This window comes from Carcharhinus amblyrhynchos, chromosome 5, assembly GCF_965287045.1.
Source record: "Carcharhinus amblyrhynchos chromosome 5, sCarAmb.v2.hapA, whole genome shotgun sequence".
NCBI classification, from domain to species: domain Eukaryota; kingdom Metazoa; phylum Chordata; class Chondrichthyes; order Carcharhiniformes; family Carcharhinidae; genus Carcharhinus; species Carcharhinus amblyrhynchos.
In genome coordinates, this window is record NC_137328.1 from 114171236 (window position 1) to 114185222 (window position 13987).

General features: G+C 43.4%; 1 protein-coding gene across 1 annotated transcript in view; it reads right to left on the reverse strand.

Annotated features, from left to right (window-relative positions):
• Positions 1-329: 329 nt before the first annotated feature.
• spcs3 (signal peptidase complex subunit 3) overlaps positions 330-13987 on the reverse strand; it is a 31966-nt gene continuing 18308 nt past the window's right edge. The window contains exons 4-5 of the mRNA XM_080189747.1: positions 6683-6798; positions 330-1750 (exon numbers count right to left, since the gene is read on the reverse strand). Of these exons, the coding sequence (XP_080045873.1) occupies positions 1618-1750; positions 6683-6798 (249 nt within the window). The 3' untranslated portion in view covers positions 330-1617. The remainder of the gene's footprint in view (positions 1751-6682; positions 6799-13987) is intronic.

Consider the following 13987-nt stretch of genomic DNA (forward strand, 5'->3'; position numbering starts at 1 on the left):
CTGTGTGGCGTTTCCACATTCTCCTTGTGTCTGCATGAGTTTCCTTCCACAGTCCAAAGATGTACAGGTTAGGTGCATCGGCTATGCTAAATTCCCCCCTCAGTGTACCCGAACATGTGCTGGAGTGTGGCAACTAGGGAGCTTTCACAGTAACTTGCCGTGTGAATGTCAACCTACTTTACTTTAACTTTGTTACAGAATAAATGTCAGTGATTTTTTAATATGGGCAAAGCCAAAAACACAATGGCAATGCATACAGAGACAGAGTTCAGTGTCTACGGTCAGCTCAGAATACGAAGCCGCGAAACATAAGGTCGAACAGGCACAACGGATAACTGGCTTTCTTTAATTTATAAACTTACAGGGCAAGAGACGGGGGCAATAGGAAAATTAAAGTCACGACTGCTCACGTCTTCACGGACCAAAATAAAAACAAACCCCTTTATTCAAACACATACTTTTCTTCTCTAGTACAGACACCCTAACCTTAATCAGTTTAAAAATCTTCCTCAAGCTCAGGTTTCTATATCGATAGCCATCCACATACAGTGTGCTTTAGCATCAAAAAATATACCACAAAAAAATGATTTAATATATTCTGTTCTACAGAATATGCACATTGCTGTATTTTTGTTGCAATTCACAGTAATTATACAGTATAAAAGCTGTTGTGCTGTAGGATACAAGCAAAGTTCGGACTCAACATCTTCAGAACACTCGGTATAAATACTCATGCTTCGACTTACTTGGTGTGTCTTTAATATACAGCAGAGAAAAACATGAAAAGGAGTCCTAAAATAAAACACCCCACTTAACGTTTGAGGAATCTGATTTGAGATTTTTTATTTTTTTTTGTAAAAAGAAAATCCTTATCCTGCTGAATAAACAGAGGCTTCTTACAGCAAGCTTCAGAAGTTGGGAGGAGGAATTAATAAGTACCATAATTGATAGAAGGGCAGTCATTTCATTTTCTTCAAGGATGCACGTCAAGTCGAGTGGTCTTTTTTATTTAGGTTAGGGCTGGGGAAGCAGTGAAAGCACAACAGCTGGAACGGAGGTGTCCAACACCGTCATCCCTCAGAATACCTAATGGTCAGCAAAGTAACAACACAAGAATATCGGCTTCGCAAAAGAAAACTGTTTGGAACTCACGGAGTAAGTAGTACATTGCCAATGTATGCTGTGAACAGTTATGACGCTTGTGTGGGGGGGGGGGGGGGGGGGGGGGGGGTGTTGTTTTCCTCACACTTTGGGAGGGCGGGCAAGATTTAAGTGCGACAGTCGTGAAATGTGGTGTCAGACTTACAACGCAGCTGCACATATCCCCCCTCCTCTTTCCCTCCCCCCACCTCATCAAGTGAAGTCCAACTTAGTTATATAATGCAAATCAAATCTGGACACAGATAAAACAATACAATGCAAAAGGATTTCTTGTGCGCCTGTTACAAAAAATACAAAACAGTCACCCATTTTATTTTCACTTGGGGGAATTTTCAGATTTTTTTCACCCCAGCCACACAGACATGATATTTTTTTGGATATAAAAATATGTTCCGAGTTATGAGTTTCAAATTACAACAATAAAAGGTATTGTAACAAAGGAAAATAGTCAAAAGTTCAATAGTTCTTTGTCATCTCGTAGGAATCTGGAAACGCGGCAGAACTGTGACCTGAACCCGTTACAAGAGGCAGTATTCCAGCGTTTGGAACCACATTCCAGGACAGAGTTAAAGTGATGTTTTCATTTCCCCTGTCAAAAGAAAACGCTAAATGTACGAATTATACTTTATTGGGACAGCACAAGCATTAACACAGATGCACATCAGATGAATTGCAACTCAACTCCTAATTCCCACCAAGCTCATGCATCGTTCCAATGCTTCCATTTCCAAATGTTTGGCCTAGTGTTCCCATCCTTTCCTCCACTCTCCATCTCCAGCCCTACATCCAATCAGGTCCCCTGGTTCCTACCAACTCTTGTGACCCCCCGTCAACTTCAGTCACCCCTCCCACGGCAACTGTGCTTTCAGATGTCTGAGCCCCAAGATCTAAAATCCCTTCCTTAATCTCTGCTCCTCTTTTTCCGTTCCTTTAAAATAATTCTTAAAAGCTACCTCTTCCACCATTTTGCCTTGCTGCACTCCCATGGAGCACCCCATGATCTTTCACTCAGCAGGTGTAAATAATTAAGACGCGCTGTGTATTTAAAGTAAAAACTGGTGAACTTTAAAAATACTTGACAGGATGGCAGTAATCAGGCTGAAAGCAAGGAATCTTCATCACACTGGATAGCTTTAACAACAATTTGTATTTAGACAATGCCTCTGAAGTCACTAAACTGTCTATAAAATAATGAGGGTCATGCATCAGCCGGATAGTCAACATCTTTTCCCAAAGGTAGGGGAGTCCAAAACTAAAGGATATAGGTTTAAGATGAGAGAGGAGAGATGCAAAAGGGTCCAGAGGGGCAATGTTTTCCACACAGGGGGTGGTGAGTGCCTGGAACAAGTTGCTAGAGGCAGTAGTAGAAGTGGGTACAATTTTGTCTTTTAAAAAGCATTTAGACAGTTAATGGGTAAGATGGGTATAGAGGGATATGGGCCAAACATGGGCAACTGGGACTAGCTTAATGGTTAAAAATAAAGGCAGCATGGACAAGTTGGGCTGCAGGGCCTGTTTTCCTGTTGTAAAACTCTGACTCTGTTACTAAACTAGCTAGGGTACTTGACAGGAGTGAGGGAAGCAAAATTTGATACAGAACCACGCAAAGTGAGAGAGCAGATGACCAAAACTTGGACAAGGTAGGTTTTAAGGAGTGTTTTAAAAGAATAGAGAAAAGGCAGAGTGTTTTTTGGATAAGAATTCCATTCTCTCGAGCAGCATCACTTACAATGCATTACGTATAATTAATGACAGAGAGATAGGCCATTCAGCCTAAACAATCCATGTTGGTGGTTATGCTCCACTTAAACTTTCTACCATCTTTCCTTATCCAAATCTATCTGTGTAATCCACTATTCCCTTCTGCCTCTCTTGTTGTCTAGCCTCCTTGCACTCCAACACACGGAGGTTCTAACGCAGACTATTTTAGAACTTTTGTCAGTGCAGCACGGTAGCACAGTGGCACTGCTGCCTCACAGCACCAGGGACCCGAGTTCAATTCCAGCCTGGCTCACTGTCAGTGCGGAGTTTGCACATTCACCCTATGTCTGCGTGGGTTCCCTCCAGGTACTCTGTTTCCTCCCACCCTCCAAAGATGTGCGGATTAGGTTGATTGGCCTTGCTAAATTGTCCCTTAGTATCAGGGTAAGTAGGTGGGGTTATGGGGATAGGGCCTGGGTGGAATTGTGGTCGGTGAAGACTCAATGGGCCAACTGGCCTCCTTCTGCATCATACGGATTCTATGATTCTATAATGCACAGATACTGGATCACTTTTAACAGTGGCGTTACTAAATGTTTCATTATCTACCAGTTAGAGAACTGCTGTCATATGGTAAACCCTAAAGACATCACACATACATTTCTACATTGCAAAAATTAGCAAGAACAGATTAATAACTGGAGTCAAGAGTCTATGGGATTTTCACAGCAATTTCACTGCAGTGTCAATGCAAGCTTATTCGTGACACTAATAAATTTAGCTTCAATGGATCAATTGGTGGAGCTATAGGGATCTTTAACGTCTACCAGTTCATCACTGGCACCACCATAAGGTCTTTGATGGTACTGCAAGCATTAATGACTGAACTGATGTACCACTACTCTCCAGCCTCCTCCTTTTTTCCTGTAAAGACCTAACCAGGAATGTTTATGATGTTTTGCCACATCATTAATTAACAAACTATTTGGACTGGCAAGGTGAAGAAACGTGGAGCTGCTTTATCCTGTCCTTGGCTTGCTCCCTTCCCTAAACCAGTGGAATCAAGTGCAATTCAATAATATATCCCTGGACAAGTGCAGCTAATTAATCTGGTCAGAGAAAGAGGGGCACAAACTAGCAATGGTACAGTGTGCAGCTTTTGGAGTTCTAACCACACACCACAGGCTAAGAATGATTACATATACCCCTACTGTTGCAACCAAAAGGGAAAATGCTGGAAAACCTCAGCAGGTCTGACAGCATATGTAGGAAGAGAAAAGAGCTGATGTTTTGAGTCCAGACAACCCTTTGTCAAAGCTCTTTTCTTTCTTTACAGATGCTGCTAGACATGCTAAGATTTTCCAGCATTTTCTCTTTTGGTTTCAGATTCCAGCATCCACAGTAATTTGCTTTCGTCCACTACTTTTGTACACGCATTTACTGCAAGAGTTTGTTCCCTCTTTAGTTCATGTGATTAGTGGTCCAGCGTGACACCAACATATCTTTAAACCACCAATCCCATCTCAACAATCATTCAGTTATACTACTACGGACCAGTAAAATGTTGGTTATTTTCCTGCCTCTATTTTGACATCTTGCATTTCCTACACACCTCTCCTCTTCAACCCAGTCACAGCAGTGAGGATTAATCAACGATCACTCCTTCCACACTGTGACAGCAGTGTGGACAACTTATCAAGGTTCCTTTGAAAGCACCTTCCAAATCCATGACCTTCATCACCCTGGAAAGACAAGGGCAGCAGTTGCATGGGAACACCATCACCTGCAAGTACACCTCCAATAAACAGGGCAGCACAGCAACACAGTGGTTAGCATTGTTGCCTCAGCACCAGGAACCCAGGTTCAATTTCAACCTTGGGTGACTGCACATTCACCCGGTGGGTTTCTTCCAGTTTCCTCCCATATTCCAAAGATGTGTAGGTTAGATGGATTAGCCATGTAAATGTACAGGGTTACAGGGATAGGCAGGGTGGTGAGCCTGGGTAAAATACTTTGTCAGAGAGTCAGTGCAGACTCGAAGGGCTGAATGGCCTCCTTCTGAACTGTAGGGATTCTATGAAACCTCATAACATGCTGACTTGGAAATATATCGCAGTTCCTTCACTTTCATTGGGACACAATCCCAGAACACACTGCATTACAGCACTGTGGATGTACCAACACCACATGGACTGCAACGGCTCAAGGTGGCGATTCACCACCACTTCCTCAAAGTCAATTACAGGTGGCCAATAAATGCTGACTTAGCCACCCACACCTTAAAGAACATATGGAAAATTTTGAGGTTGATAAATTCAAGGCCCCAATCAGTAATTAATTGTAACTGATCATAAAACTAGACATTCTAAGGCTTGTTGCTAACCGATAGTTAACTGCCAATAGTTAAGAAACACGTCTTTTTCTGATGAATTGCTAAGAACATTCCTGTACTTAACAGTGTGGCTGAGAGATACATTTCAAAGCTAGAGGTTTGAACTAACTTGGTAACAATGAACAGATAATGTTCTAATGACTTAACCATAGATTAAAGGTATTTTTGATGTTCTTGGGAGTTGGGTGGGAGGGTCCATCCACAACTGCCAATTACAACAACTTAGATCAAATTCAGTTTATTCAACTTATCCCATACATCTAGTGTAGCTTCATCCTGATTCACAAATCCACTGTGCAGATGAAGGGCAGCCTGCTCACTGACCTACATTCATGCTCCTTTTGGCTGATACACTGTCTTTAGAAAATCCAGGGATAGCCAGTTAAAACATCTTCCTGATTCTATCTTGCAGTTTTATTCCATTCGCAACACAGTAATTACACACAGCAACGCACTGCCAGCATAAATCAAATCAATAATCAAGCTGAACAGCGGTGTGGGGGATGAGCACCTGCTGCTGTCAGTCTACACCACCCCCGCCTTGCCTCACACACACACACAGCTTCTCTTTAACATTCCTACCTGGAAAACAGTTCAGATTTCAATTCAATGCAGAGTCTGTGATACCTGCAATTACGGCTCTGTGTAAATTCAATCTGTAACAGAGTGCTAACTGTCCACACTCACTGAAAGATCAGGCAAGAGGAGCAACTGCACAATCCACTCCTTTCAATACAGAAAGAATACTACACATACATGTAAGTGGGTAGCATGGGTGGCACAGTGGTTAGCACTGCTGTCTCACAGCTTCAGGACCTGAGTTTGATTCCCAGCTTGGGTCACTGTCTGTGTGGAGTCTGCATGTTCTCCCCATGTCTGTGTGGGCTTCCTTCAGGAGCTCCGGTTTCCCCTCTCAGTCCAAAGATTTGCAGATTAGGTGCACTGGCCATGCTAAATTGCCTCCAAGTGTCCCCGGGATGTGTAGGTTAGAGGGATTAGTGGGGCAAATACGTGGGATTACGGGGATAGGGCCTGGTGGGATTGTTGTCAGTGCAGGCCTGATGGGCTGAATGGCGTCCTTCTGCACAGTAGGGTTTTTATGTTTCTATAAGCCAGCACAGACAGAAACGATGGATGCTTCGACGAGAGTAGTTTGTCAGAATGATTTCGGGCAACAGTCCCATGGAAACAGTCCTGTTTTCAGAGCTGAATTTTACCAACACCTATTTCCAATTCAATTTTTCTTCTTATCGCCGTCTGCCTGTGATGTCTAAAAAACACTTGCTTTACCTCACTAGGGAATAATTGTCATTCACGCATTGCAGAGAGGGCATTAATTCAAGCAGCCATGACTGCTTTAAAGAGTTGTAGTTAGGTAATTACCACAACATTAAGATATAGCTGGATAGACAGGTGGAAGTTTCTTACTTGAGGCCATTTCCATCATCAAAGAAGAAATATTTTGACTTCACATCTTTCAGGTCCAATTTCGTCTTATCTCCGCGAAGAACAATCTTGTCCCAGAGAACAACCTGGTTCAGCACCTGCATTTGCAAGAAGAGTTTTGATAACTTGTATACACAACATGTGACTCATACCAGTACACACACACACACACACACATCATGATACAAACATACAAATTAGGAGTAGGCCACTCAGCCCATCAAGCCTGCCCTGTCATTCAATAAGATCATGGCTGAACGGATTGTAGTAAAGTTTATTTATTAGTCACAAGTAGGCTTACATTCACGCTGCAATGAAGTTACTGTGAAAATCCCCTCGTTGCCACACTCTGGTGTCTGTTCGAGTACACTGAGGGAGAATTAAGCATGACAAATTCATCTTTGGACGGTGGGAGGAAAACGAAGCACCCAGGCGAAACTCATGCAGACACGGAGAGAATGTGCAGACTCCACACAGACAGTGACCCTAGACGGGAATCGAACCCAGGTCCCTGGCGCTGTGAGGCAGCAGTGCTAACCACTGTGCCATCTTGTCATGTAGCCTCAAATCCATATCTCCACCGACCCCCAATAACCTTGCACACCCACCGCGCCCGATGCTCATGAAGGATCAATCTACCTCTGCCTTAAAAAATATTTGAAGACTGCTTTGATGGCCTTTTGGGGAGGACACAACTCTCATTTTTCCGCATCTGTCTTAATCAAAAGGTGTGGAGTTTTAGAACAAACTGCTGCAAACATTCAACCCATCAGTTTGCATCTACACAGAGGACAGGACTGCTGAAGGGGCCACACCCAACACAAACTCCCCTGATTTCCAAAGATGGGGACTGATCTGTTGGATATTCGCATCACCTGGACATCACCCATAAAACTCTATGTGGCCAGTTGTTCCCAAGGATTTGTAGCTAAGTCTGCTTAAGGATCAGAATTGTGCAATTTAATTGTACCCCTTCAAATTAAAAGCAAGCGAATGAAAATAATTCTCCATTTTATTGATCACTCCATATCAATCAGCAGATGGTAAAAACAACAGAGTTGTTAACCAATTTATTGTTTCAACGTTAAATTTTCTGCCCTTTCAACAATTGCAAAGTACAGTCAAAAACTTGTAGAGGAATAAGTACTAACTTCTGTACACTCATTCTATTTGGACAGCACGATAGTTAGCACTGTTGCTTCACAGCGCCAGGGACCTGGGTTTGATTCCCGGCTTGTGTGAAGTCTGCACGTTCGTCCTGTGTCTGCGTGGGTTTCCTCCAGATGCTCCAGTTTCCTCAGAAGGGCAGCAGTCTGATTGCTCTCAAAATTTTCTTGAGGGAAAATGCTGGTAGTTGGTGATTTTCCCTCAATTGTTGAGATTCGCGAGTGACAGGGAGTGTTGCATGGCTGCCTGTGAGGGTTCAGATGTGCAAATCCAGCAAGTTGGCACTCTGCAAACACATTCAATCTTCATCTCAATAAATAAATTTGCTAAAATCAGCAATTAAAAGGACAAGCCCACCAACACGTCTACTTTCCCAGAAGACTAAGGAAATTTGACGTGTCATCTACGGCTCTCACCAACTTTTACACATGCACCATAGAAAGCATTCTTTTGGTTGTATTACAACTTGGTATGGCTCCTGCTCTGCCCAAGATCACAAAAAGAGATTAATGGAATGTAGTCCAATCCATCACGCAAACCAGCTTCCCATCCACTGACTCTGTCTACACTTCCCGCCGCCTGGGCAGAGCAGCCAGCGTAATTAAGGGTCCCATGCACCCCGGACATTCTCTCTTCCATTGGGAAAAAGATACAAAAGTCTGAGACCACGTACCAACTGACTCAAGAACAGCTTCTTCCCTGCTGCCATCAGACTTTTGAATGGACCTATCCTGCATTAAGTTGATCTCTTTCTACACCCTAGCTATGACTGTAACACTACATTTTGCACTCTCTCCTTTCTTTTCTATGAATGGTATGCTTTGTTTATATAGCGGGCAAGAAACATAATTTTCACTGTATACTAATACACGTGACAATAATAGAACATAGAACATTACAGCGCAGAACAGGCCCTTCGGCCCACGATGTTGCGCCGACCAGTTACAAAACAATGACCCACTAACCTAAACCAATCCCTTTTCGTCCATAAACCTATCCACGGATCTCTTAAACGCCCCCAAACTAGGCGCATTTACAACTGCAGCAGGCAGGGCATTCCAATCCCTCACCACCCTCTGGGTAAAGAACCTACCCTTGACATCCATCCTATAACTACCCCCCCTTAATTTAAAGCCATGCCCCCTCGTGCTAGATTTCTCCATCAGAGGAAAAAGGCTATCACTATCCACCCTATCTAAACCTCTAATCATCTTATATGTTTCAATAAGATCCCCTCTTAGCCGCCTTCTTTCCAGCGAAAACAACCCCAAATCCCTCAGCCTCTCCTCATAGGACCTCCCCTCCATACCAGGCAACATCCTGGTAAACCTCCTCTGCACCCTCTCCAAAGCCTCCACATCCTTCCTGTAATGTGGGGACCAGAACTGCACACAGTACTCCAAGTGCGGCCGCACCAGAGTTGTGCACAGTTGCAACATAACACTGCGACTCCTAAATTCAATCCCCCTACCAATAAACGACAAGACACCGTATGCCTTCTTAACAACCTTATCTACTTGATTCCCAACTTTCAGGGATCTATGTACACATACACCTAGATCCCTCTGCTCATCCACACTATTCAAAGTCCTCCCGTTAGGGTGCGGGGAGGGAGGTTCAGAAGTGATGTTAGGGGTAAGTTTTTCACTCAGAGGGTGGTGAGTGAATGGAATCGGCTGCCGTCAGTGGTGGTGGAGGCGAACTCGCTGGGGTCTTTTAAAAGACTTCTGGATGAGTATATGGGGTTTAATGAGATTGAGGGTTATAGATAGGTCTGTAGGTTGGTAGGTGATGTGGTCGGCGCAACTTGTGGGCCGAAGGGCCTGTTTGTGCTGTAGTGTTCTATGTTCTATGTTCTATGTTAGCCCTATACTCAACACATCTGTTATTCCTACCAAAGTGAATTACCTCACACTTCTCCGCATTAAACTCCATCCGCCACCTCTCGGCCCAGCTCTGCAACCTGTCTAAGTCTTCCTGCAAACTATGACACCCTTCCTCACTATCTACCACACCTCCGACTTTGGTGTCATCAGCAAATTTACTAATCCACCCAACTATACCCTCATCCAGATCATTTATAAAAATTACAAACAGCAGTGGCCCCAAAACAGATCCCTGAGGCACACCACTCGTAACCAAACTCCATGATGAATATTTACCATCAACCACCACCCTCTGTCTCCTATCCGCTAGCCAATTCCTGATCCAATTCCCTAGATAAGAACATAAGAACATAAGAAATAGGAGCAGGAGTAGGCCATCTGGCCCTTCGAGCCTGCCCCGCCATTCAATAAGATCATGGCTGATCTGTCGTGGCTCAGTTCCACTTTCCCGCCCTCTCCCCATAACCCTTAATCCCTTCTCTTATCAAAAACCCATCAACCCGCTTCTTAAAAATATTTAGCGAGGCAGCCTCCACCACTTCAACGGGCAGAGAATTCCAGAGATTCACCACCCTTTGAGTGAAGAAGTTCCTCCTCAACTCCGTTCTGAACCGCCCCCCCTTTATCTTGAGGCTGTGCCCCCTAGTCCTACTGTCTTTTTTGAGCGGGAAGAGTCTTTCCACCTCTATCCTATCCATCCCATTCATCATCTTATACGTCTCAATGAGATCTCCCCTCATTCTTCTAAACTCTAACGAGTACAAGCCTAGTTTATTCAGCCTCTCCTCATAGCTCAACCCCCTCAACTCCGGTATCAGCCTAGTAAACCTCCTCTGCACTCCCTCCAAGGCCAAAATATCCTTGCGCAGGTGCGGCGCCCAAAACTGCACACAGTACTCCAGCTGCGGCCTCACCAATCACCCCCAATCCCATACATCTGCATTTTCTGCAGAAGCCTACCATGGTGAACCTTATCAAACGCCTTACTAAAATCCATATACACCACGTCCACTGCCTTACCCCCATCTACCTCTTTGGTCACTTTCTCAAAAAACTCAATAAGGTTAGTAAGGCACGACCTACCTGCCACAAAACCATGCTGACTATCTCCAATCAATTCATTACTCTCCAAATAACTATAAATCCTATCCCTAATAATTTTTTCTAAAACCTTGCCCACAACAGAAGTGAGACTCACCGGTCTATAATTCCCGGGGAAGTCTCTGTTCCCCTTCTTAAACAATGGGACAACATTCACTAACCTCCAATCTTCCGGTACTATACCAGAGGCCAACGACGACCTGAAGATCAGAGCCAGAGGCTCTGCAATCACTTCGCTTGCCCCCCAGAGAATCCTGGGGTAAATCCCATCCGGACCAGGGGACTTATCTATTTTCAGACCCTCCAGAATATCCAGCACAAATAAATCAAATCAAATCAAGGGCACTACTGGAGCAAAGGAGAGGTCATGAGCCAAAGATCTATTAAATACCCAAATGCTGTGCTCAGAAATGGAAGGTGACAGAGCACAAAGCAAGCCGAGAGTCAAAACTAACATATTATCCCAAATTCCATCAGTAACTTGTGACATTTGGTCACATGTTCCTTGAAAATCCAAGTACACTTCATCCTTATCTATCCTACTAGATACACCCACAAAAATCTCTAATTGATTTGTCAAACACAATTCCTCTCATCATAAGTTAATGTTGACTCTGCCAAATCACAAGTGTCCCCAGTAATAAATCCTACCATTTTCTCTGATCTGTCAGGTTAATGGGCCTAAAGTTGATTTGATTTATTGCCACATGTATTAGTATACAATGAAAAGTATTGTTTCTTGAGCACTATGCAGACAAAGCATACCATTCATAGAGAATGAAACAAGTGAGTACAGAATGTCGTGTTACAGTCAGAGCTAGGGTATAGAGAAAGATCAACTTAATGCGAGGTGGGTCCACTCAAAAGTCAGACGGCAGCAGGGAAGAAGCTGTTCTTAAGTCGGTCGGTACGTGACCTCAGACTTTCATAGCTTTTTCCCGATGGAAGAGAGCGTAAGAGAGAAAGTTTGATTTCAATCTGCCTTCGTCTTTAAATAGCAGGGATGCATTTGCAACCTTCTAATTATAAAGATCATTTAATTGCTAAGGAATTCTTGAAGATCAAAGCCATTGCACCTCTGTGGTGACCCCTTCTAAAATTCTAGGACGTAGGGCAGGTTCATGGGACGTCAGCTTTCACAATTCACAACTTCTCTAATTATTAGCTAATAATTTCTTAACATGCCCATTACCAATGGATCATTGATTACCTTTCTTTGACACAAAGCATTCATTTAATAACGTTGCTATGTCAGTAATCCGCATCATAATTTCTTCTGTCTTTGCCTAAAAGGGGCCAAAGTTTACCTTCATTGGCTCTCTTCCTATTTCTATGCCAACAGATGTGGAGATGGTGGCACTGGACCGTGGTAAACACAGTAAGAAGTCTCACAACACCAGGTTAAAGTCCAACAGATTTATTTGGAATCACAAGCTTTTGGAGTGCTGCTCCTTCATTAGGTGAGTGACATCTTACTACACCTACAGAAGTTTTAAGAACATGCTATGATGTCTCTTGCTAGTTCACTCATTTCACCCCATTTTATCTATCAACTCCTTAATTGTTGGTTAATTCCAAAATCCTCCCAATTCTCAGGCTTCTTCCTCTTTTTAAGCATCATTCTAAGCCTTTTCTTTTAATTTAACAGAACCTTTAAATTCACTTACTAACCGAGGTTAGGCTATTTTACTCTTTAGAGCCACGTGTATTTGCTGTGAACTATGGATTTTCTATTTAATTATTTTTCCCATTACTTAATTTTCAATCTAGTTTCCTAATCCATTTTAGCCAACCTACCCTTCGTACCACAACAGTTTGCTTTGTTTAGGTTTAACAACTTGGTTTTAGACTTGACTAAAACCAGTACCTATCCTCAGAGGTACTTTTGCCAAAACTTTAGTGAATCCCACAATAATAACCTAAAAGTTCCCAGGATGGTTCCTCAGCATACTGATCCAGAAGACTATCTTGGCAGGATTCCATGAGCTTGTCTTCTACATCATTAGATGTAGAAGACAAGCTGGTTTGCTCAGTCTACGAGAAGATTACATCCCCTCTGATTATTGGATTACCCTTGGTACATATGCCTCTGATCGCAGAAGGAGGCCACTCAGCCCATCGAGTCTCCATCGTCCACAATCCCACCCAGGCCCTATTCCCATAATCCCACATATTTACCCGGCTAATCCCCCTGACACTAAGGACAATTTAGCGTGGCCAATCAACTTAACCCACACATTTTTGGATTGCGGGAGGAAACCGGAGCACCTGGAGGAAACCCACACAGACATGGGGAGAACGTGCAGCCTCCACTCAGACAATGACCCAAAGCCGGAATTGAACCCGGGTTCCTGGCGCTGAGAGGCAGCAGTGCTAACTATTGTGCCACCATGCCGCCCCATGCATTGCTTTTTACACTGCCCAACACAACTACTTCTCAGAAGCCCATAATTTATTCCCACCAGTGCTGTCTGCCCCTCTTAATTCTAACCTGATTCCACAAGATTCCAAGTCCATAACCATTTTTTCTCTACTGTCTAAATCCCATCCTTTGCTATCAGAACTAGCGCCTCTACCCCACTCATCTCTACCATTTTGCCTCTCTCTTCATGTCTCCTGAATTATATATTCCCAACCTTGGTCACTCGCTATCATATCCCCATTGTGACTAGATCAAACACATTTATTCCTGCTAATTCATTTTTGTTGCAAGTTTTTCACATTTGTTTTATTTTTCCCATTGCTACCTTAGTCAGCGCTGCACTATTATCTTTGTAAAGCTTCCTGACTCATTCTGCTTCTTTTTACCCAAATTATCCTTCTGCTCTGAAGCCTAGACATTTCTCTGACTGCTCTTGTGGGTGCCCCTTCTTCAATCCGTCCACACGATTTTCCTCCTTCATTAGTTTAAAGCCCCATCTACCATCTTAGTTTTTCAATTTGCTGGGATGCTAACCCAGTTTAATTGGAGCCTGTCCCAACACCGCAGCTCCCTATTTCCCCAGCAGAGACTGAAAATCCTATCCTCTCTCATCTCACACATTTAACCTTCTAATCTGTTTGACACTAGGCCAATTTAGACTTGGATCAGATCACAATCCAGAGGTGAATACCCGCGAGGTTCTGCATTTTA